The sequence below is a fragment of the Rhagoletis zephyria genome, unplaced genomic scaffold (genome assembly GCF_001687245.7).
Source record: "Rhagoletis zephyria isolate East Lansing unplaced genomic scaffold, Rhagoletis_zephyria_1.1 Rzeph_scaffold_00353, whole genome shotgun sequence".
NCBI lineage: Eukaryota > Metazoa > Arthropoda > Insecta > Diptera > Tephritidae > Rhagoletis > Rhagoletis zephyria.
In genome coordinates, this window is record NW_016157437.1 from 256,284 (window position 1) to 280,486 (window position 24,203).

The 24,203-nt window shown below is 36.8% G+C and overlaps 2 protein-coding genes across 4 annotated transcripts in view; both read left to right on the forward strand.

Moving 5' to 3' along the window:
- The first annotated feature begins 9,433 nt into the window (after window positions 1-9,433).
- Window positions 9,434-15,269, forward strand: Cpr (Cytochrome P450 reductase). 2 transcript variants are annotated; one of them, NM_001365258.1, is made up of 8 exons: window positions 9,434-9,599; window positions 9,679-9,871; window positions 10,341-10,490; window positions 12,912-13,036; window positions 13,110-13,866; window positions 13,932-14,264; window positions 14,318-14,475; window positions 14,545-15,269. In NM_001365258.1, exons 1-8 carry the CDS (start codon window positions 9,442-9,444, stop codon window positions 14,687-14,689), a joined length of 2,019 nt encoding a protein of 672 aa, NP_001352187.1. In that variant the 5' UTR covers window positions 9,434-9,441; the 3' UTR covers window positions 14,690-15,269. The 2 variants fall into 2 exon arrangements, with proteins under 2 accessions (NP_001352187.1, NP_001352188.1); NM_001365259.1 differs by lacking the exons at window positions 9,434-9,599; window positions 9,679-9,871; window positions 10,341-10,490 and adding an exon at window positions 12,293-12,812.
- A 1,124-nt stretch (window positions 15,270-16,393) lies between these two features.
- mei-41 (ATR serine/threonine kinase meiotic 41) overlaps window positions 16,394-24,203 on the forward strand; it is a 28,612-nt gene continuing 20,802 nt past the window's right edge. Inside the window, exons 1-4 of one of the 2 annotated variants that reach the window (XM_017610941.1) lie at window positions 16,394-16,924; window positions 16,982-19,496; window positions 19,568-19,861; window positions 19,988-24,184. In XM_017610941.1, coding sequence (XP_017466430.1) covers window positions 16,674-16,924; window positions 16,982-19,496; window positions 19,568-19,861; window positions 19,988-24,184 — 7,257 coding nt within the window. In that variant the 5' untranslated portion in view covers window positions 16,394-16,673. The remainder of the gene's footprint in view (window positions 16,925-16,981; window positions 19,497-19,567; window positions 19,862-19,987; window positions 24,185-24,203) is intronic. The other variant, XM_017610940.1, reaches the window with a different exon arrangement.

The window sequence follows — 24,203 nt, forward strand, 5'->3', positions numbered from 1 at the left end:
GTAATTTTTTTTTTGTTGAAGGTGTCACACATTTTTTCCATATAAAAAAATTATCAAACATTATTTTATGAGCGACACCTTCAAAAAAAAAATTCCTAAAAATCAATGGGAAGTCGTAGCTACCTCAAACTTGCACCTTGTTATACTAAAATTGAATGGGCTTAACAACTGCATACTTACCTTTTTTCTAGGAGCGTAAATAAAAAGTGCAATATTTGCATGAAATTTTTTGTTGTGGAATTAACCATATTTTTAGAAAAAAATTTACGAAAAATTAAGTATTTAAAAAATAGCTGCCCGTTTTGTAAAAAATTCGCTGTACCTAAACTTTATTGACTGACTGTATATCATGGTGAAACGGATACAGTATTCTATCGGTCTTGTACGTATGTATATGTATATGTAAATATATTGCGCAGACAATACACAAAATCAGCTATGACGTCACACTTCTGTCAAAATTTTCAAGAGAGAGTTAGCGGTATCACAATCAGCGCCACCTTCACATATGAAGGAAAAAGTTATTAAAAATCAACGCGATTTTCTGTTGTTTTGAAATTTGCATTTTTCGTTTTTTGTTATTTTTTGGCCTTTATAACAATTATATTCAACAATTTTTATTGAGCTTGAGGCCGTTTTTAATGAAAATCTTATTGTGGAAAAGCAACAACAATTTGAAAAAATGGTTGAAGTGATAGCTATTTTTGGGAAATCCCCACATTTCCTCATCAGACTTCTTTCAGTAGGATTCGAACCGACGATCTCACTGGCTCAACCAGTTGCCTACGCACTGTGCTAAGTTCGCCTTGTAAATTCTTGTTACTTTTTTCCACTATTTCCATTTGTTGAGCCAACCACAATCAAGCGCAGCTATTCCGCTGCAATTCACACTTGGTCATGTGGTTGTTGGTTTTATTGGTTTTTGTTAATATTTCTATTATTAGAATGTTTTACTTTTAGGTGTGCTCGTCCTTAAGTTATTTGCTTTTTTTATTTTATGGCCTTATAACAATTATATTCAACAATTTTTATTGAGCTTGCGGCCACTTTTGCATTTTTCCACAATTTTTTAATAAAAAGTTAAAAAATTTTTGGGTGTAATTGTTAAAGTTTGTTGAATTTTTATAATTTTTGTACGAAGTTCGAAATGTGGATTTATTAAATAGACAAAAAAAAATACCAAAACTGGTCAAAATGTCACTTAACTTAATCAGCTGATCACAACGTGATTATATTATAATTCAATAGCATTTTTATTCAAGAATTTTAAATACAAACTTAAAAAATCGAATAAAACGCAATACTTCGTGAATTTAATAAATGTTTTTCAAATTAAACACATTTATTTTAGCTTTAGGCGCCATATTGGATCGGCCATTTTGTTTTATGGTTATTTCGTTTTCATATTCGAAGTTAGAGACCCCAAAAACTCTTAAATAATATAAGAATAAGCTATTATTATTATTTTTAACATAAATTATTTTGATTAAGATTTTAGGCGTAATATTGGATCGGCTAACTATATATTTTTTATCAGTTTAAAAACATTTTGGTGTAGTTAGAAATCCTCTAAAACAATTTTCGTCATTATTTTACAGAAACATTTCATTTTCATACAAAACAATTAAAGTTCGGTTGGGTTTACATATTACGGATGTATACTTACATATATTTTTACTTATAGTTATATATACAAATGCACATACATATGTATAAGCACTGGCATGCGTGGATGGATGCAGGCAGACACACTTTTGCAAATTTCCCTGCTTTATAAATGTAGTACATACAAATATATATTTATTATTATTAAAGCAATGGCTGGGTATCTTCTCACAGTTCCAGATACACAACATTTACGTGGACAACAGTGGCCGTTGCACGTAATTGCACGCATGGCTCTCATTAGATTATGTAATGCACTATCATTAATTGAGAGTGAGAGAGAGAGAGAGTGGAGGTGGAGTGTGGTAGTATTTGCAATACACATACCTGTACATATACTGTGTATAAATATTTAACCTGGTAAACAAGCAAATAAAATACATATTTATTAATTTCCCCGGATAATTGAACTCGGCTAATTGAATTCCCTTACAAATTTTTCCCTAACTATTTCAATGAATGTGTATCTTAACTACTTACCTTAAACATTTCCTAAATCGCGAATATTTTTTAAATAATAGGTATTAAAAATAAAAATAACGAGTATCAGTGTTCACTACTCAAACATAGAAACATAAAAAACTAAGCAATTAAATTTGCGCGTTTTCTATCGCGCAAAGTTTAATTAATTCAGACACAATTGCGTTTTTCCGATTCACGTTTCTTAACCTTCGCGGGACTGGCGCAATTGAACACATTCATATGCATTCGGATACTAGTTGCTGCTAGGGTGTTCAATTATTCTCCGGCTGGAAATTGTCTAAGCAATGCTAGGTGCCAGCACCTTACTACTTTGCTAATGGCATGCAAAATCTTGACGTGGTCGAGTGATGCTGGCGTTAGCGGACATATCATTAGTAAGGGATAACCATGAGAACTCCTAGGGTTCAACGACTATTTCAAGGCTAGCTACCTCGTCGAATTGCTGCAAAACAAACCCAGAGAACCGAGTACGGGAACACTTTCTGGTGAATTCCTGTAAACTCTTGCAACTTCTTGCGATTTAGGGAACGCAACTACAATGAGGTAATTAAAATATCTAAAAACAGTTGAGCTCAAACCGGCACAACTAACAAATTAATAAGTTATTTTAGTTGAAGCTTTTATTAAGAAACTAACAAAACAAGATAAGTTCAAAGTACATATTTTGAATTGAGAGTAAAACAAAAAGTGAAATTAATAAATATTTAAAATAATCTGTATATTATTTGGAAAATAAAAATTATAAAAACTGGTTTGAAAATACCAGATCAATCACCCTAGTTACTCGTACTACACACTACCGTTGAATACTCGAACGGCAAACGAATTTTGCGAATTCTCACCGCAACTGTTCATTTTTTATTAAGACTATATGTAAATGTATTGGAACGCAAAAAATGTGCAATTTATTAAGTTTCAATGAACTTGAATTAGATTTCCCGATATGGATGGGGGTTTATGGATTAATAAACTTCCATACATATTTAGATATTATGCAATTAGTTGCGTATGTATGTATGTACATGTGTTTTAGGAAAGAATAATTAAGAGAAACAAATTTCATTTCAATTTAGGGGGTATTTGCAAAATTTTTTTGAAATTCTCAATTAAGACCTTTGTTTTAACCGACAAAAATTGTTATTCCAATATTTTAATATTTTCGTTATTTATTTTGGAACAAATTTACGTCATACCTTGGCAAATTTTGTTTGGATACAAACCAGTTTCGGCGTTCTACTACTTCGTTGTTCGAACGAACGTTCCAAAATATGTACATCATACATACCTTGTCGGAAAAAAGAGCAATCGAAAAGCAAATATATTTCTTGTTAGAATTAGAGAAGTCGCTCCTAATACATATGTACATATTTATAAATCATATGCCAGAATTTAACTCTGAAATTAACTGAATGGCGGCAGCAAGCCCAATATCCCAAGAAATATCGATATTAGCGATTTGGTGTTCTAAGACTTTTTTTATAGGAAATTGAATGGCCAACAAGTTTTTCATTTTCAATTTTTCTGTAGCTCTTGTTATATGCGAAATAGGGGCAAACAAAAAAAAACGGGAATTTCATGAAAATATGTATTGGGTTTAGCAGTGACCCGTACTAACTCGCTGGTGGGAGTTAGAGTTACGCCGCAATGGACACATTCAATTCTGAAGAAAACCCATCATTGACCATGGTTATACCATACAATGCCCCTGAGCTATAGAATTTTGAAGAAATAAAATCAAAGTTTACGCGTATTTTGAACGGGACACCTTTGCATTAATTTTAAGGGCTCAAATTTTCAGGGAACTTGTTTTAAGCTACTTCCCACAAAATTTCGGGATGGGTATCAAAAAAAAAAAAAATAGTCTCCGATAAAAGCCCCCTAGTGTACATATAGTAAAGTACAGAACCTTTTCAATCGTCATTCATTAGACCTGAAATACATCCATGCATGTATCGCTGCACTTTTGCTGCAGATATTCTGCGTTGTATGAGCAAAACAATCAACAAATTATTGTTACTCTCCAATTTGCATTTAAAGTTCATAAAACTATTGAAATTACATGGAAAATGTAAAACTTCTGCTTATTTGCTTAGATTTGATTTGTGTTCATCCACACCCGCGCCACCAAAACTTTGAAATTTTGAATTTGAGCACATCAAGCAGCAACTCGTGTGGCTCACTTCAAATAATGTAGTTGGGCTGTTCAGGATATTGTGGAAATGGTTTTGGATTTGCATTTGTAAATTTTATGCTTGCTACCATGGCAACCGTTTGCATTTAATTGTTGTGAATTTACATAGGCACAAGTTCCTGAACTTGCTTTTTAGTATTCCCTATTTTTGTTTTCAGATATTGCTCATCTACTAAACCACTGTCCCAACTCAAAAGCGGCATTTTTTTATAAAATGATTCGTGCTATTATATGCTCTAAAAATTGCATACATACCAAAATCTGGAAGCCTCTTTACTTAGGACGTAGCAGTCCTTCAGTAAATGACATCGCTCATGCTAAAGCCCAAGGCGAATTTATACAAGGTGGTGTTACTAGAATTCGCCGCGGTCCTTCGTAATGTCAAATTGATGTGTTTGTTGTATTTTGAGCTACTTCTTGCCGTCATTGTGCGTATAATTTGTTGTTGTAATTTTTGTTTTTGCTCAACCGATACCACCTTGTGTAAATTCGCCTTGCTAAAGCCCCTATTTGATAATTTTGACATTTTACGGGCGAAGCAAAAAACCATTGCGAATTCATACAAGGTGGCAGCAGTCATTCAGAAATAAAATGTACGTATTTATTTTGTTCAAGCTTTTATGGTCAAGCTGTCAAAGTTTACATGCCTTTTTAACCGACTTCCAAAAAAGGAGGAGGTTATCAGTTCGTCGGAATATTTTTTTATTTATTTTTTTTTTTATGAATGTTACCGCTTAACTTTGGACCACGTCAACCGATTTCAATAATTCTTTTTGCATCGGAAGGGTAGTATCTCAGAAGTGGTCTCATACTAATCTGGTTAAGATCCGATCAGTGGATCATGATATATATATATATTTTTTTTTTTTATATGAGAGTTGAAGCCGGTTTTTTAATTTCTAAAAATTACTTGTGTTTTTTGCTTTTACCGGTGTGCTGTAAAAGTAAACATAAAATATATTTAAGGCGAATGAACAAAAAGCCATCTGGGTCAGACCTAGTAGTCTGAGATATCGGCGAAAGTATGAAAAACCCCATAGTTACGACACATTACGTGACATATGTATGTTGTCATCCTATCGGTTTTATATCTGAGAGAGATTTGTAAAGGAAACTCCAAAAAAAGTTGTTTGCTTTCATAGTAGATATAAATCACACAACTGGTTTGGTCACTATAGAAAAAAATATGCAGAAAATGTAAAAAAAAAATCGTTATTTTTTTTTAAGTTTCCGATTCGACTACCTTGAAGTCAGAAAAAGTGTTCGGACGACAAAAAATTAGTCACCCTATGCTAAAGAGAATTCTAATACAAAAAATGTAAGTCTACTAACAGAGCTATAGGATGTGTGATTTATGACTGAATGCAAAAAACTGTTGTGGTTTTTGTCTTCTTTACAAATCTCCCTAAAATATAAAACCGATAGGATGACAAATACAACTTTTCGAAGCACATATGTATGTTATGTAATGAGTCGCAACTATTTCATATTTTCACCGATATCTCAAAAACTGGGTCTGGGTCCCAGAGAAACCATTATGATACTCGGAATAAGGTTAAAATTCAACGCTAGAAAAATTTTCATTTCATTCTTGGTGATTTTTTTGTTGAGTAGTGTAATAGAATAGCGCTTACAGATATGTTAGTGTTTGGCGTGCGCCATGATGTTGTCACACGAAGGGGAGCGACCTACAGTTCTACGCCGACTCCGAACGGCGACTGTATTTTTATGAAAAGCTGTTTTTTTTAATGGCAGAAATACACTCAGAGGTTTGTCATTTCCTGGCGAGGGGCGGCCGCTATTAAACAAAAAACTAGCCTAACTAACATTTCAAGAAAAGTTGAGGTGCACCTTAAAATACATTACTATAATCGAAACGGTAATAGCCCGAGGCATGCTCTTTTAGTATTCTTTTACTCAAATATGTTGCATCACGTAGGTGCAATGAACTTTTTAGTAAACGACCGCATTTATTTTTTTATAAATCCTGCTTTCTAATATTACTACAATAATTTTTTCATAGATAGGCTCCTCTGACCCTGGAAATTTGCATGAAAATTAATAGAAATTTTATCGAATTTTCCTAGTTTTTCTGCAATATTTTTTTAAATATATATATTTATTTTTTGCTGACACATTTTTGCACTTTTTCCCATATAAGCATGAATTTCTTATGAAATAAAATGCGGGAGACTGTTCGCAACAAAATTTAAAAGAAGCAACGCCAGTTTTTTGTAAATTGCACTTGTTCTATAAAAAAAAATGAAAAAGTAGTCACCAAAAAAAAACAGAATTATTAAAAATCATCGTTTTTTTTGTGTGGATTATAAAACTGCATACACAAAAATGTTGATTCAGTTCACATGAAAGTTTGCTGAATTTTAAATATTATAAAAAAATTGTTGCATATATTGTGAAAAATTTGCTGTGTCAATACATTTTGCCGGCAGTGTACATATGTATTTGGACAATATTTAATTTCTTCAAGTTTTATGGACAACAATTATTCGAGGAATTTTACATATAAATATCATACTAAAAACACGAATTTTCTAAAAAAAAAACAACACGAAGGTACGTAATACTAAAATGACAAATTTTAGATACTATATCCATTGGGACAAGCAGTATAAAAAGGAGCCTCGGCCACACTGGAAATAAGAGGGCCGATTGTGTCAAAATTACAACAAACACCTCTCTATACATTTTTATTATTGCACCATGTGTATGTGTGTGGTAAAATATAATTGAGTTTTTTCTAGTAAAAATCAATGTCAAAAAAAGCTATGCTGCGTAGATAAATTTTATCAAAAAAATGTTAATACTTTTAGTTACTATATACATAAGTACATCAGTATATTATATTAATTATATATTAAACTTTACATCTATGTACGAGTAATTTTTATTACCGTTAAACTAACTTTAGTTCTCATCTAATATATATATATATAGACTATTTAATTAGTATAGGTGCATCGCTTAAGTTGAAACTTGAGTATGTATGTATGTATGTGCAAGTACATATGTATCTGCGTGGTGAATTTTCGAGACCGCGATTTTAGTGCATTAAAACAAGTATTACACTGTTTAGATCACGTTTCCTCGTTTAAGTTCACCTTTTTTTCTGAACTAACTTCAATGAGAGTGCTTACGTGGCATATTTAATGCGTAAGCTCGACAGTTTACTAGCACAGAAAAACGAAGCCAATGACTTGGGTTGGTGGTGAAGAGGTGGCGACGGCACCAGCTTATTCGCCGTTCGGACATTAACACGTTGCATATTTATTTTTTGCATTTGCATATAAATGTATCTATATACATATATGTATGTATGTATGCACGGCCGTATCGCTCATTTACTAAAAGACTAGCATAACTCAAAAAAAAAAAATGAGATTTTCAAGGGACACATTAAAAGTCTGAATTTCGCTCTCAAAGTTTGTAAAAAACACACCCATATTTATGGTGTTCTTACGCGGAAACTACACAAAAATTTTAGCACAACATTTATAAATTGATAATAGGGGTCTTCATCTAAAGTGATAAATTGCTTAAATTTAGCAGTTTATGCGCATTTTTTCATGAACGCACCTTGGTAAATATTGCATAACATTTTTGTATTATTTAATTTATATGGCTAGTTACGTTTCATCCTTACCTTGAACATTGTGTTCATTTCGTTTGATAAAGTGATACGACTTTGGTTAAATAGATTTCCATACAAAGTCTGACAGTTAATTTATCAAAATGATAAATTTATAATTGTATTAAGTTGATCAGCTGTTTATCACTTAAGATGAAGATCCCTAATATAAAATATGATACAACGCGTAATTCTGCATCATTGCTAAAAAATCGTTTTTTGAGTTATGACAGTCTTTTAGTAAATGGGCGATATATACATATGTGTACCTGTAGACATATAGTTTAACCCTTAAGAGAGTCAAATCAATTTACTCTACGAAAATTTTGTACTGATGCCAATGATGTACTTGGGGTATTTTAAGGCCTCTTATTTTGAGACGCTCTTAATATTTTCACTTTTCTATTACACCATACGATTTTTGTCAGTAAAATAAATTACATTAGACCCTGCTAATTACGACATCTGCATGATCATCGACTCAAACGAAAAGCTCTAATCATTTGAAGATGTTATATCGTACATTTATAAAGTAGTAGCAAATTTTAGTAATAAAATTCAATATAAATTGAGGAAGCTAAATTTTTTTTTTCATTAAAGCTAGGTAGATTGAGGGAAAACCGGGACATTTCAAGACATGTCCCGGAAATGTATGTATGTATGTAGAATGATGTCTAACAATCTATTGTCAGACTTGGATTGCCAGGATTTTTCGTCGCACTTATAAAAAAAAAAAAAAAAACATTTTTTCTTATAGTTTTAAGTTTTGACCATGACTTATTTCCACAATTTCAAAATATGTAGTACTATCAATAATTAAATCTATTCTGAAAGAAACTAATACCTAATTTATTGCAATCGCATAAAAATTGTCGAAGTTAGGCAACTTTTCTTAAATACGACCTTGAATTTAAGTAAGCTAAGTAATTCATGAATATTTATTCAAAATTCATATATACAATCACTCTTTATCAAAAAAGTGGGTTTTCAAGAAATTTTAGGAAAATGGGGGTGACACTGTCCACTAATATGATATGATATATGCATATCTCAAAAACTACTTGACTTTGCACGATGAAAACTCTCAACAATCCAAGTCTGACAATAGACTGCTATACATAATTTTAAATGCCTATAAAATATCTTCTCAAAACATGTTCCGTTTTTTTTTAATTGAATGAAAAATAGTCATTCAAAAACTGATAAACTTAAAAAACCATATTTTCTGGCTTAAAATGTCAAGTCGCGACCTCTAGATGATTTAAAAAAAAAATCTATAAAAAAAGGCAATAATATTTCTCAAAAAAGGAAGGAAATTAGGGGATAGGGTCTTGAAATTTAAAAAAAAAAATCGTATACATATGTATGTATGCATTTATCTATGTATATCCTATATATGTATGTATATGCATACTTATTATGTTCTATTTTCTTTTGTTTCGTTTCAGTAGACACAATGTCAGCTGAGAAAGTCGAAGAGATTCCCGTCGGCGATGAACCATTCCTGGGAACATTGGATATTGTATTGCTGTTTGCCTTAATTGCCGGTGCAACATGGTACTTTATGCGCAGCCGTAAGAAGGAAGAGGAGCCAATTCGTTCATACTCCATACAGTAATTATCAATGCTCTATTTAGATACCACATACATACATATATTAAAACTTAAAAACAAAACTTTTCTTGCATTTCAGGCCCACAACCGTTAGCACTACGAGCTCTTCCGAGAACTCATTCATTAAAAAGTTAAAAGCTTCCGGTCGCAGCTTGGTTGTTTTTTATGGTTCGCAGACGGGTACAGGTGAGGAGTTTGCTGGTCGTCTGGCGAAGGAAGGCTTAAGGTATCGCATGAAGGGCATGGTCGCCGATCCGGAAGAATGTGATATGGTAAGCTACGTGAAAAAACTAAACTTTACTAAACTTTGACTTTACTTTTCTTGAAAATCGTTTTGCTATCACATTCAGATTCACATCTATCTACTTTTCTTAAATGTTGTATATCGTCGTTTAAAGTACAAAACCGCGTATCAACAAAATGCAAAACCGCGTATGTGAGGTTGTATAAATTATTTTGTAGAGTGTAAAAACACTCATATTTCGAAATGGTTCTCTTTTTTTATAAAGCAATCGCATTTCTGGCTAGTATATTTCAGGATGCAAGGATACGGATTGAGCCGAGAGCTTGTGTGAGCAAATCCAATTTTTGGCAGCAAATGCCAGTTATGCAGTTTTGCAGAATGACGATACGCGGTTTTGTACTTTAAATGACGATATGTAATATATAGGGCTATACATACCTATGTATGTATATATGTATATGTATATATTAGTTTTTAATCTCTTTTTGTGTATACAGGAAGAACTCTTGCAGTTAAAAGACATTCCTAATTCGCTGGCTGTTTTTTGTTTGGCCACATATGGCGAAGGCGATCCTACAGATAATGCCATGGAATTCTATGAATGGCTTTTAAATGGCGATGCTGATTTAAATGGCTTAAATTTCGCGGTAAGTAGAAAACGTCCTTGGAAATTACTCTAAAAGAAAAAAAAAATTATATAGTATTAAAAGAGATACCACATTCGTTTAAAGCTGGTGGCTAATGTGAAGCAAATTTAGTTAAAATTACTTTTAAATGTTATTGGCTATTTCGCTTGATTTCTTTAATATATTGGACACATCACAAAGCAATTTTTTCAATCTTTTACCATTTTTGAAATGAAGTTGTACCAGAAAGATAAAACTATGTACGTTTACACGGTCCTATTCTTCAAGTAACCGAACATTTTGAAACTGTAAAATTTTAAAATTTTATTAACAAAAAGGAAACACGAAAATTAGTTACCGATTAAAAAGTTTTTGTAAACAGCGCTGTATAGACCGGTTTGTAGAGAGATATTTGACGTTGAACTCGGTTGGATTTTCGTTCTCTCGAGTTTAAGCGAACAAAATTATTTTTATATTTCTTGCATCTTTTTAGGGGCTAAATGATAAGAATATTGCCTAAAAAATTATGTTATGTTTATACTAGTGTTGGGCAGTATCGATACAAAAGTACTCGAAACTCGATTCTCAAAGGGATTGACAGCACTCGATTTTTAAAAGTATCGATACTGAGAACTCCAAATAACTCAGTACTCACAAAAGAACTCGAAAGTACTCAGTACTCAAAAAAGGAACTCGAAATTACTCAGAACTTGAAAGAACTCGAAAGTACTCAGTACTCAAAAATACTCTGTTCACATAATCGCTTTGATACATGTACTCAGGATCGATTCAAAGTACTCAGTATTAAGTGTCGAATAGACTTATCATGTGTCTTATTATGGCTGGGACTACATATTTGTATATTCGAATATCCGAACCGTCATGTATTCTGAAAGTCGAGTAAAGGAAATTATTCGAGTAGTGAACTTTTTAACATTAAATTTAATAATAATAACAAAATAATAACAGTTTCGCGCTTACAGTATCTACTCACTGAGTTTTGTCCGATAGTTTTTTTTTTTAATAATTATTTAATTAAAATTTAAAATTTCGGATATTTGGTTTAAAATTTTGCTGCAACTTTGCAGAATTTTTATAAGTTTGCAAAAAGTATATTCGACAATTTTTTTATTGCATAAGTTAATAGTAAAAACAAATATCTTTAAAGCGAGCTTTCTAAATAGGAACGAAATGGCACCATAAATACTTGTTTACCAAATATATTGACTCGTGCGCCACCAATCGGCAAAATCATTTTATGTGGGGCACGCTGGTGAATAATATTTTTACTATGGGTAGACAGTTTTGCCAATCTGCTGTGTGAAATGAAATCTTTTTTGACAACAATAAATTTTTGACAACCACAGAATAAAATATAAAATGAAGTGTAATGAATATTTTAGTAGCGTTTTCTTTTCTCGAATAAATGTTGCATTTATTCTGACCTGCGCCAGGTCTGTCAAGTTTTCGTGTTCTTTTCTCAGCATCTTCACATGCATATTGCGTGCTCTTTCTTTAAAATGTTGCACTCTGATAATGTTGCCATATAAAAAGTTGAAATTTTTTTTTCGAGAAAAGAAAACGCCATAAGAAAACCTCTACCATCATTGATTGCAATTCATCAATTTAAGCTTTTAATCAATGAATGCGTTTGAAACATTAAAAAAATTTGTTTCCTGAAATATTAAATGTAGTGTAATACTTCTTAATTTTTCCACCAGAAACTCAATTTCCTTATATTTTATTGTTTTTGCTTAAATTTAGGGCAGAAGTTTTATACAAATCAACAGTCTTTGCGATTGTCAAAATTTTATAAGCATTTGTCAAAAATTTCACTAGCTCATGACGCTTTTATTCACCCCATACTTTTCTTGAATGAAATATCGCACCGTCTGTCTACACCATTATGTAAAACTCAGGGTTGCTGCTTTTGACAGTTAAACCAGTTCACAACACTGCTTATCTCACAGCTGATTTTGTGCGACCTCATTTCTGATCAATTTTTCAATGCCAGCTACAATGTGATCTTGCGTAAACATACATGGCCAAAGTGTTCAATTGCTTCAATTTTTATCATCAAACTACACTAGAGTATTTAAGATAAATGATTTCTTTGAAAAGATTTCGGGTGTCTGCCTTTTAATGAACAAATGGACACGTTGAAGTGTACCGACGCTTAGTACTTGGTTAAAAATGTTGGTGCGAGTGGCTGCATACGGATGGCGAAATATTACGCCTTCAACGACATCCTTAATACGCCGACTAAGGCACAGTGAGGGCGTTGTATTAGATAATTTGTTTAATATGAAAATTGATCTAATATTAAAAACTTTGCAATTGAGGGTAATATATTACCTTTAGAAAAACTACGTTGTCATCATTAATGTCTTTTGTTTTTTATAACTTTGTACTAAAAGAAAATTTGTACAATCGTTGTTATAGGTGTTTGGTCTTGGGAACAAAACGTACGAACACTACAACAAAATGGCCATTTATGTAGATCAACGTTTAGAAGAACTAGGCGCTACACGTGTCTTTGAACTTGGCCTTGGAGATGATGATGCAAAGTAATACATTGATTCATCCAATAGATCCTATAATTTATTAATACATAATAACCTATAACTGAAACCTTTTCAGCATTGAAGACGATTTTATAACTTGGAAAGATCGTTTTTGGCCCGCAGTTTGCGACTTCTTTGGCATTGAAGGTGGAGGTGAGGAAGTGCTATTGCGGCAATACCGGCTTCTGGAACAACCAGACGTGCATTCCGATCGTATTTACACCGGAGAAATTGCCCGTTTACACTCACTGGGAAATCAGCGTCCACCATTTGACGCTAAAAATCCATTCCTCGCGCCGATCATTGTCAACCGCGAGTTGCACAAGGGTGGTGATCGGTCATGCATGCATATCGAATTGGATATTAGTGATTCGAAAATGCGTTACGACGCTGGAGATCATGTTGCTATGTACCCTATTAATGATACTGAGTTGGTGGAAAAATTAGGCAAGCTCTGCAATGCTGATCTCGGCACTGTATTCTCGCTTATCAATACAGATACCGATAGCAGTAAGAAACATCCATTCCCCTGTCCAACTACGTATCACACGGCACTAAAGCACTACTTGGAAATTACTGCCATACCAAGAACGCACATTCTCAAGGAATTGGCAGAATATTGCACAGATGAGGCCGACAAAGAATTTCTTCGCAGTATGTCTTCCATATCCCCTGAAGGCAAGGAAAAGTATCAGAGCTGGATTCAGGATGCTTGTAGAAATATTGTGCACATTTTGGAGGATATAAAGTCGTGCAAACCGCCTATAGATCACATCTGCGAATTGCTGCCTCGTCTACAGCCCCGTTATTACTCTATATCGTCGTCCTCTAAGGTAAATGGAATTGATTGCTGTAAAAGATTAATAAAAAATTGCCTACTTTTTAAAATTATTTTCAGTTGTATCCAAACCATGTGCATGTCACTGCTGTATTAGTGCAATACAAAACACCAACTGGACGATTAAATAAGGGTGTGGCCACGACGTATTTGAAAGAGAAGATACCTGGGTCTGAGGATGTGCGCGTACCTGTGTTTATACGCAGGTCACAATTCAGGCTACCAACAAAACCCGAAATACCTGTAATCATGGTTGGACCCGGCACTGGATTGGCTCCATTCCGTGGATTCATTCAAGAGCGGCAATATCTGCGTGATGAAGGTAAAGTTGTTGGGGAAACGATTTTGTACTTTGGTTGCAGAAAGAGGAACGAAGATTACATTTATGCGGAGGTAAGATGCTTGTAATGCTTTTCTTAGCATAAATGTCATGTTCATTTCCATAGGAACTTGAGGAATTCCTAAAGAAAGGAACATTAACGCTGAAAACGGCTTTCTCACGTGACCAAAAGGAGAAAATCTACGTTACCCATTTGATTGAAAAGGATGCTGATTTGATTTGGAACGTGATAGGGGTGAACAAGGGACACTTTTACATTTGCGGGTACAGAAATAGTTAACATCAAAAAATATCAAAGTACATACTGAATACTCAATATTTTTCTCTATTTAGTGATGCAAAAAATATGGCTGTCGATGTTAGAAATATTTTGGTCAATATACTAATGAACAAGGGTAACATGAGCGAAGCTGATGCTGTGCAATACATTAAGAAAATGGAGGCACAAAAACGTTACTCCGCTGACGTCTGGAGCTAGAAATACAATATAAGAGATTTTTAAGAAATCAGCAACAAAATAGCCTTTTAATATTTCCTCGTTAAGTAGAAGAATTAATGCTATGAAGACAAAGTGTGCAATTAGTATAAAAACGAGCAGAAAATACCCCGTATTGAATCGGAATTCATCATATTCCTCCGTCTAAATGAATCCCTGTCCCCTTATGCATAATAAACTGTGCGAATGCTCATTATTTCCCAGCTATTATTAATTTTACTTTCTGATTACAATGCAAAAGAGAAAGCATTCTAGTTAAACAAATTACCGGGTTTGGAGTTTTCTGCACATATGTATGTAAGAGAATTATGAAAAAAGTTAATACTAATTATAAGACGATCACATTTTATAGAAACAAATTGTTTTAAGTGTAATTAAGTGTAGATATGTTAATAAATGTACCCAAAAAATATTACATATTTATTCTGTATAGTGGTGTAAAAATTATGTAAACCAATGTGCAATTTACAGCGAAGAAGAAGTCAATAAACAAAATTTTATTTTTTTTATTAATTATAAAAAATTTTGTATTTTGTAAATAAAATATATAAGAGCAAGCTCAGTGCATAGTTTTTTTTTTGAATCAAACTGAAGTGAGTGAATTGGTACGATGGGGCACGGGGAATGCTAGATTTTAAAATGGCTTAAAATATATTACGAGGAACCGGCATATGAATATCTGATGATTTAATGTGTAGTTATCTTCTGCGACGAATAAAATTAGCAAATACCTACATATGTATATTTTTCGAAACTTAAGCGGTATTTTCCATTTTTGTGTTTTATAAAACTTGCTTTCGGATGTAAACAAACAACAGCTGTTATAGCAATTTGAATTTGAATCTGTTTCGGGCACGGAGAAGAAGATATTGGCGCTCTCTATTACCCATTTTTCTAGCCTGAGGAACGCTTTCCGGGCTATTTTGGGCACACGTGGGATCCCTGCAAGTAGCCTGACCTATGATTATCGGTTAAATTAGTGGGAAAACTGACTGAAACTTTTCGTCAGTTTAGTGGTTAGTTTTGTATGGGCTTGGGGAAAAAAGTGACCAAATAAAGTTTTTTTTTTTTTTTGGAAATAAAGACGAAATTCGACTTTTTCTAGAAAATATTAGATTTTATCCTATCTTTAGCACCACAAAGTTCGATTTCGATAATTCGTCATTTTAGAGCTAAAAGTCGATTAAGAATGGAATCGGATATCGAATTCACCCATCCCTATAGCCTATTTGCTTTAAAGGGAGGTTCTGCTTTCTAACGATAATTTTTGTTATAATCTTGTAAAATCCGCCCGTTGCCATTTCTCTTTCTCAAAACGCGGCAGTCTGCGATTTCGGCTTGACGAAAAAAAGACTGAATGTTCGAATAAATCGCTGCAGCAAAATCGCGTAAGTGTGTGGCTGTTAATTTAAAACTACGGTCGGCATTGTTTTAATTTTCGTCGGTACAGGTTCGCATCGGCGGAATCCCACAGGTGTGTGGTTGCCTTAATTGTTTTCTAAAACTATGTTCACATATCAATATTATATCAATCAAAGCTCGTTTCTTAATCACCCCGTTTACACAGGCAAATNCTAGGTTCACACAGAGAAACTTTTGTTGCTCATTATCGGCAATTTCTTTTATGGTGTACGAGACGAACGAGAGCACAAAGCGTGTTGCCCGGGCACGAGCAACTCGGTGCCCTTCCCCCTTCCTCGTCTCCCCCTCTCCCACAAGTTGCCGCGACTAAAGTTTCTCCATCTGAACCTAGGTTAAAGGCGGCTTCTTGTTATTGAAATTGCTTGTGTAACATTAAGGAAAACTATTTTTCACCATTTTCCAACACTTCGTCCTTCTTAACCGTTTCGGATCAGCTGACAAAAATTGTTTGGCGCCTCATCTTTTATTTAATTTTACATTTTATTTTGCCCCGTATTTTAAAGGAAATAATCCTTAATTCATAAGTTGGCTGAAGTAAATAGAAATGTCTACACGTCGAAAAGACATTTGGAAGCTGCTGTACAACTTAGTTTCTCGCGATGGTACAGATTTGAATGATGTATTTGCATTTGTTGATGACATCCTATGCCGCGAGCCCTCGCTTATACGGCCCTCGTTACGCGAACTTAATAATCGCTTTCAGGACACATTTGTACTATGGATTATCAACAAATTTGTAAAAGAATTGGGCCAATCGAATACCAGTGACAATGCCAATAGCTTTAGTATTGAGGGGTAAGTAGGCATTTTGCAAATTTTTATGCACTGATAATGAGTTGGGACAAATTTTAGAATACACGACCGTAACATCCAACTGCAACAGAAAATTATTCATTCTTGCTTAGTAAATCGAGCACTCTTATTCGAGCGACTTGTGGCTGCTTACGTGAAGGCCATTGAGCAGCTGACGAACGCATTGCAATTGATGGACGAGCAACGTGAGACGACGAATAAAGTAGATTCAGATCAAAATCGATGTATTGAGATTACCGCATTCTTTAGCGAGGACATGTGTTTGCGTGAAATCGATGCAAATTTTTCTTTTCATGATATACGCATTCCACTCCCACAAGTAGATGAACGTGTTCGTTCCCTATTGCAAGTGCTTCAAAACGCATCATCTATTGGATATTCATTATTTCCTCAGTTGTTTGCTGACTCGCTGCTTAGTGCACTGCAAGCAGTACGCGAATGTGATTTAACTACCAAGCTAATGGCGTTGCGTTACTGCGAGAGCATCTTTTCCTCGGCATGTGGATGCACTGAAGTTTTGGAGCACTATAGTCAACTGACTATGCAAGCAATTGCTTTAATATGGGGACAAGTGCCACTTTGGTTGCATGCACACTGCATGCGCCTCCAGGAACTGGACGGTTTGGCAGAAGTGAGCAAATCAATATTGCGAGCGCTAATGCGATTCGGTAACCAGTTTCAATGGACTCGACGAGCCTTGACAATGTTGGTTATTAGTATACTGTATAATTGTGCCGAATTAGAGACGAAAGGTTGGGATCAAAACACTTGCCAAAAATTAAAGGAACACATTCGCGTTCTTGTGGAATTTATAATAGAATTGCCATTGAAAGAGGGAGAGGAGGAAGAGATCTTAAAAGAAGCCGACAAACTCATTTTATTATCAGAACGAAATGAAAGTGTGTTACTGCTATTGGCTGTGATTCTGGCCCATCGATGTGAGCAAAGTTCAGAGCGATTACGTGTTTTGAAGTTCTTCAAGCAAAGTATCTTTGGCATTCTAAATAAATCTGAACTTAGTGTGGATGATCTGAAGCGGTTTAAGCCGTTGTTGCGAGCTTTTATATACGCCGAACATCGCCGCTGCCAACGCATGCAATTCAATGCAATGCACAAGTATTCTATGAACGAAGTCTTACTGGAGGAATACTATAACAGTATAAATTTATTTGCACCGATAGAAGACGCGGACTACCACATAGAGCTAGATCGGATTGTTTCCAGATACTATGTTAGTTCAAGGTTTGCAAGCCCTAAAGAATTCGAAATTTCAGCCTTGTATATTGAAATTACAGCCCTAATCATGAGCAGTATAAGTTTGAGAAGCTCGCTAAATACGAGCACTCAAACAACGTTGCTTATAGGTATTAGTGACTGGCTGTACATCACAACGCAAGAACGGCGACCTCCGCGCTACTTGCAAGTACTTGCTTTTGAATGTCTACGTGCTCTTGTAAGCCTAAATATAGGCGAATCCGATGAAGTAGTAAATTTTTTACGTAATCGGTATGAGGAAATCATGCGTTACCTCTTCGTCAAAGAACCGATAGTCGACTCCGTGGAATTATTGACTAGATTGCGAAAGGCTTTCTGTGAGCACTTTCATACTTTAATTGCCTGCGGCTGGATATCCCTGGAGAGTGTGTTGCGTGATTTTGTTGTCGCTGTGGAAGATATGCCAACACTATTGGTATCTATGCTACGAAACTCTTACTGCTCGGGGGCTGGTGCAAGCACGTGCAGCATGTTTCTCCGTTTGTCGCCTTGGGCCACATCTGACGTTCCCTTTCAGGAGCATGTCATTGTTTGTCGGCTTTGTAATCCTAATGAGTGCACATCATCTGCGCAGGTAGAAGCGTATATGCGCGCACACAAAGCTATTTTGGTAAGGTGTAAAAACGAAGGCAACAACCTTGCAAGTGGGCGTAAAACCCATCCTCTGCTGCCGGCGGCAACACGTCGCAAATTGTGTGAAACTTTGCTGACACAGCACAACTCAGATTTTACACCAATTGGTCGTCACTTGGAATTGTCGCGCATAAGCCCAGAAGACTTGTTGACTGTCTTGCAACGGGCTCAAGATGTATCTCAGCTGAATTTGCAGGTATTGCATTCACTCATACCACAATTGATTGCGATCGGTGGGGAGCAATTTACCATGAAATTGGCAAAGTTCATATTGCAGCATACGCAGAAGACACTGCAACCACAACCTGCAACAACCTCCACGTCTGCGCGACTATCAACATCGGATATTTCGAAGCGACAGAGCCAACTGAAAATACTGGAACTGATTGCCTGCTGTGCGCATAGCGATATAAGCGAAATGTGGCTTTTTCACTTTTTCAAACTGACTTTCTTTTATCTTTTGCACCCGCAATCCATGGTCGTGCAGGAGGCTGTGCTATGTGCGACAGAAATGTGTGCTAAACATGGTTTGCAGCCTGTGCGCTTATGGAATTGGTACAAACGCGATGCGCTAACTTTGTTGGTACAGCTAGCAGTGCAGATTTTCTTGCAGAATGGCGTGCGCTTGACACGTTCATTAAAAGCGGTAAGTAAGCACTTACAAGTACTCTTTGAAAATTTACATTCAAATACAAAATATGACTTCTTCATTAACAGTTCACGAAAATGTTAGGCTTTTCCTGCGTACAAGAATTTATTTGTCGGTACTACCGACTTTTGACGACAATGATTCTGCCATATTCCGTGAAGGAGCCACTCTGCAAAGGACTTCTTGTGTGCATTTCGAAAGTGACACGCAAACCCATATCAACGATTTTCGTCGCCTCGTTCCTTCGCATCTATACACATATCTATTTGACAGAAGAGGTAGAGGTGGGCAACAACTGCATTGAATTGATACTTAAATGCACCGAATTCAGTCTAAAAAAACTGATGAATACGGATGTAAAGGTATGCACTGCTTAGTTTGTCCTTCATACTATATAAAAAATGAAGGCCCTATTTTAAAATACGCTCATGTTAATTTCATACAATTTTCACGTTGCAATTTTGTGTAAATCTTCTTTGACCATACAGCAAACAGTCTCCGAGTTTCTCATCTACTTCAATCGCAATCCTCAGTTCGTTATGAAGGCATTTCAGTGTTTACTCTTCAACGATGGTGGTAGCTCTCGCGCTATAGCTTCCGACAGCAAAACTGGTGCCATTGTTCAATCTGAAAGTAATCACACAAGTGATTTTGCGAAATTTATAGCCGATCGCTTCTTGGGCGTAATCACCTACTTCGAGACTTGCCTTGCTGAACCAACGTTCGAGAAACCGTTAAAGGAGGAGGCACTCTATAGTCTCGGGCAAATACTACGTTTTGTTGGCGCTAAACATGTCACACAATTCCGTTTTAAAATCATCGCCATGTTGAGTTTTGTTTTATCACTGCAGGATCGTCACTTGCAGGCAATCTGCTTAAAGATCTGGAACATTTTCCTACATATTGTCAACATTCAAGAGTTGGGCCCGTCGCTGAGCCGCATTGTGGCTTCACTGCAACCACTGTTGATGCATAGCGAAGTCGAGGTGAATGCCCTCTATGAGTTTGTAATACTAAAGAATGACAGCTTGCTGGGCGCTTACATTCCCGACTTATATTTCGTGGAACAATTGAAGGGAGTTACGCCTGCTATACGTCAGTGCGTTGCCCGCCAAACGGAGATATTGAAAAGTGAGCGCTCTACATTGCTCGACAAGATTGCGTTTCTTTACCGGCAAATCACCAATGAAAATTCGCAAGTGCGTATTTATGGTCTCACGTATTTGCGGAATTTCATTGCTACTCATCGTGCCGAAATTAACCATATGGTGCTTAGCGAAATGGTCATCGATCCCTTAATTGAGAATGTAGTAGATACACTCGTGGCTGGCTGCAAGCACGAAGACTCCAATTTGCAGCTTTCATCGGCAAAGTGCCTGGGTGAATTGGGCGCCATTGATCCCAGCTACATAACTACTAACTATACATTCGAGCAGCGCGATGATTTGCCGCTAAGTGTACACACAGATGGATTTGCTATAATGGCACTTACCGAGCTCTGCCGCGCATATCAATTCCAAAAGGACACAAAATATGTTGACAATTTTTCCCTGGCTATACAAGAAACCCTAGCGGCTTGCGGCGTGTCGCCGCTTGAGAATAAAAAGTTGAATGTCTGGGAGTCGATGCCAGCGCGCATGCGGCAAGTGATGGAGCCGCTGCTTACATCTTGCTATACAAATTCACGCCGTGAGAGCACTTGTACCGATCATCCAATCTTTAACAGCGGTTACTGTCGCAGCTACTCAGATTGGGCATTCAACTGGGCAGCACGTCTTATTGATTTTGTGCAAACGGATGAAACCAAACACTTGCTGAATTCCTACAAGCCGAGTATCAAACGCGACAGCAGTATATTGGTCACATTTTTCCCCTATATACTTTTGCATGCATTGCACGATGGCACAGATTCGCAGCGTCAAAAGGTGTATGAAGAATTCGAAACGGTTTTCAGCTTCAGCAGCGTAGGCATCGTTGAGCAACCAGTCTATGAGGCGTCTGGACTGAAAGAGTTTGTCTCCGCCAAGTACGCGGCTGATCTTGCATCGGTGGGTGAATTAGCGAAGAGAACGGGATCCGGTCAGGTAATGCAATACGATGCGTTGGAGCACATTAGTCGCACTTGCACCAAACTCTGTTCAGAACAAATCGATTTCCTGCAGCGTTGGGTGCGTGAGTGGCAGCGTATCAACAGCATTGGTGCCAAAGCGAATGAAGAAGACAATAATTATAAGAATGTGCGCGATTTTCTACGCCGATTTGACAAACTTCTAATAGCAAAGGCGAACTATCATTCGAATGAGTATGCGCGGGCGCTTATGTACCTCGAAGCATACATTGAGGAGGCGGACTCACAACAGCGGTTGCAGGACCAAATTTCATTTTTGATTGAAATACATGGAGAACTATTGGACGCCGATTCTGTTGAAGGTGCCGTATATGTTAAAAAGAGCAGCCTAAGTCTTGGCGAGGAGATCATGGTCAATCGCATCGTAGACCGGCCACAAGAGCTGCAGACATGCTACGAGCAGTTGATGTGTAGCGATGAGCCCATCAGCCAGGAGCATATAAAGGGCATGATCAATTGCTATCTGCGCATGGACACGCCCGAAACAGCACTGTTGATCACAGATGGTCTGTGGCAGAAACTAACTGACCACTACACTGACGACTACTTTAAAGAATGCAAATCGGAGCTATTATGGCGACTTGGACGCTACGATGAATTGCAGGAGTTGCTCGAAGACTCCGTGGTGCGCCGTAAAACGTTCAACTGGAATATTCAATGTGCCGAGGCATTTCTACTTTATAGGCAGCCTATCGTGCATGTACAGACGCCAGATGCACCTACAACAATAACCGATTTCACTCTACGTTTGGATGAGATACGTCGGAACGTGTTGTCGACTATACACATCTGCTCGGGCGTTAAGCAGAAATCCTACCCTCATTCATACGAAGACGTCGTAAAACTCCATTTGCTCAATGAGATGGAGAAGAATAAAGAGCTTACGCATCAAGTGATTGCCAGTTTCGGGGTAGAAGCAAATGCTAGCCATTGTCTCACAAGCGTGCGTGATTTCTTCACCGATTGGGATAGGCGTCTGTGTGTGTTGCAGCCTGTGGTGCGCGTGATGGAGCCAATACTGTGTTTCCGTCGGAATCTTCTAATTGAAAGCAAGCGTCTTCTATCTGCGCAATCAGGAGGAGGCGCCGTCGAGGTGTTACGCCAAAATGTCACTGACGCCATTGATGCCGAAATTGGCAAGCTGTGGCTGCGCAGCGTCCAGATGTATCGCGAAGCTGGAAGTCTGCAGCAAGCGCAACTGTGCATAATGAAAGCGGCGGAGTACGCACCAAAGACGCTTTTCATTGAAAAGGCCAAGCTTTTGTGGCAAAAAGGCGATCAGACTCATGCCTTCAAGTTGCTTGAGGAGCAGCTGGAACGCATCGAAGCACAGTGTGGACGTAATGTGCGCACACTCAACGCTGTGGATCGCGCGCTTTATGCGGAAGCGAAATACTTGCAGGCGACATACAGCGCCGAATCAATGAACAGCTGCGCCGAGTTGAATTTGCGCTACTTTCGCGAAGCCATTCTTGGCAATCACAATTCGGAGAAGTGCTATGTGCAGTTTGCGCAATACATGGAGAAAATCTATGAATCGTTCTCGGCAGAACAACAGCACGGCGATACAGGTCGCAAGCTGTTGCTCGATATTATGTTGAATTATGCCAAGTCATTAAAGAGTGGCTGCGAAAATGTGTACCAATCATTACCACGCCTACTCAGCATTTGGTTAGATTTCACTTCGCGCAGTGCATCCATGTCCGAGGCGGCCACAGGCGATCCAGCGCTCACAGCCAAGGCGAACAGCATGCAGGAGCTGGCTAACAAAATGAACGAACTGATAAACAACTGTGCCAACGCCCTGCCAACGGCTATATTTTACACAGCTTTCTCACAACTGCTCAGTCGCATTTGTCATCCGTCAAACGAAGTTTTCGCCGTACTGCGCACCATCGTTATTAAGCTGCTGGAGCATTTTACACAGCAATCTTTATGGATGCTGTTGCCTATACTTAAGTCGTCACAAACGAATCGGGTGAAGCGCTGCAAACTGATTTTTACAGATTCGCGTCTGGCCAAACCAGCATTCCAAAAGCAATTAAATGATTTCAATATACTAGCCGAACGCCTAATCGAGCTGACAAACAAGGATGTGGCACACGATCGCACTTATGAACTGAGCACGCTTGTCAAACAACTACCAAAATTGTTTGAGGATCCGAAATTTTCCAATATTTTGCTGCCATTCGAAAAGTACATGCAAGCATCGTTTCCACTAACATCCACTTCATCATCATTGGACATAAATCTGTCGCTGGGAAACATTGAGAGATCATCATCATCATCGTCGTCGTCCTCTTCCTCATCAGCGGCGACGTCGAGTCCTTTGTCAGTGCCATCAAATCCATTTCCCTACCAGCAAATCTATATTTCCGGTATTAAGGAGGAAATAGTTGTGTTGCGATCGGCTGCTAAGCCGAAAAAGATCAGCATTTTATGTAATGATGGAAAATGTTACGAAGTCATGGTGAAACCGAAAGACGACTTGCGCAAAGACTTTCGATTGATGGAGTTCAATGGGCTGGTTAAAAGGTTTCTGCATCAAGATTCACAGGTAAGTAGTTGTGTGCTCC

Bases quoted from the DNA above. Each gene is read 5' to 3' on its own strand.
- Cpr (NM_001365258.1), top strand. From the start codon at position 9,442: ATGTCAGCTGAGAAAGTCGAAGAGATTCCCGTCGGCGATGAACCATTC. The intron at 9,600-9,678 runs GTAATTATCAAT...CTTGCATTTCAG, and splicing joins ATTCGTTCATACTCCATACA to GCCCACAACCGTTAGCACTA. The intron at 9,872-10,340 runs GTAAGCTACGTG...TTGTGTATACAG, and splicing joins ATCCGGAAGAATGTGATATG to GAAGAACTCTTGCAGTTAAA.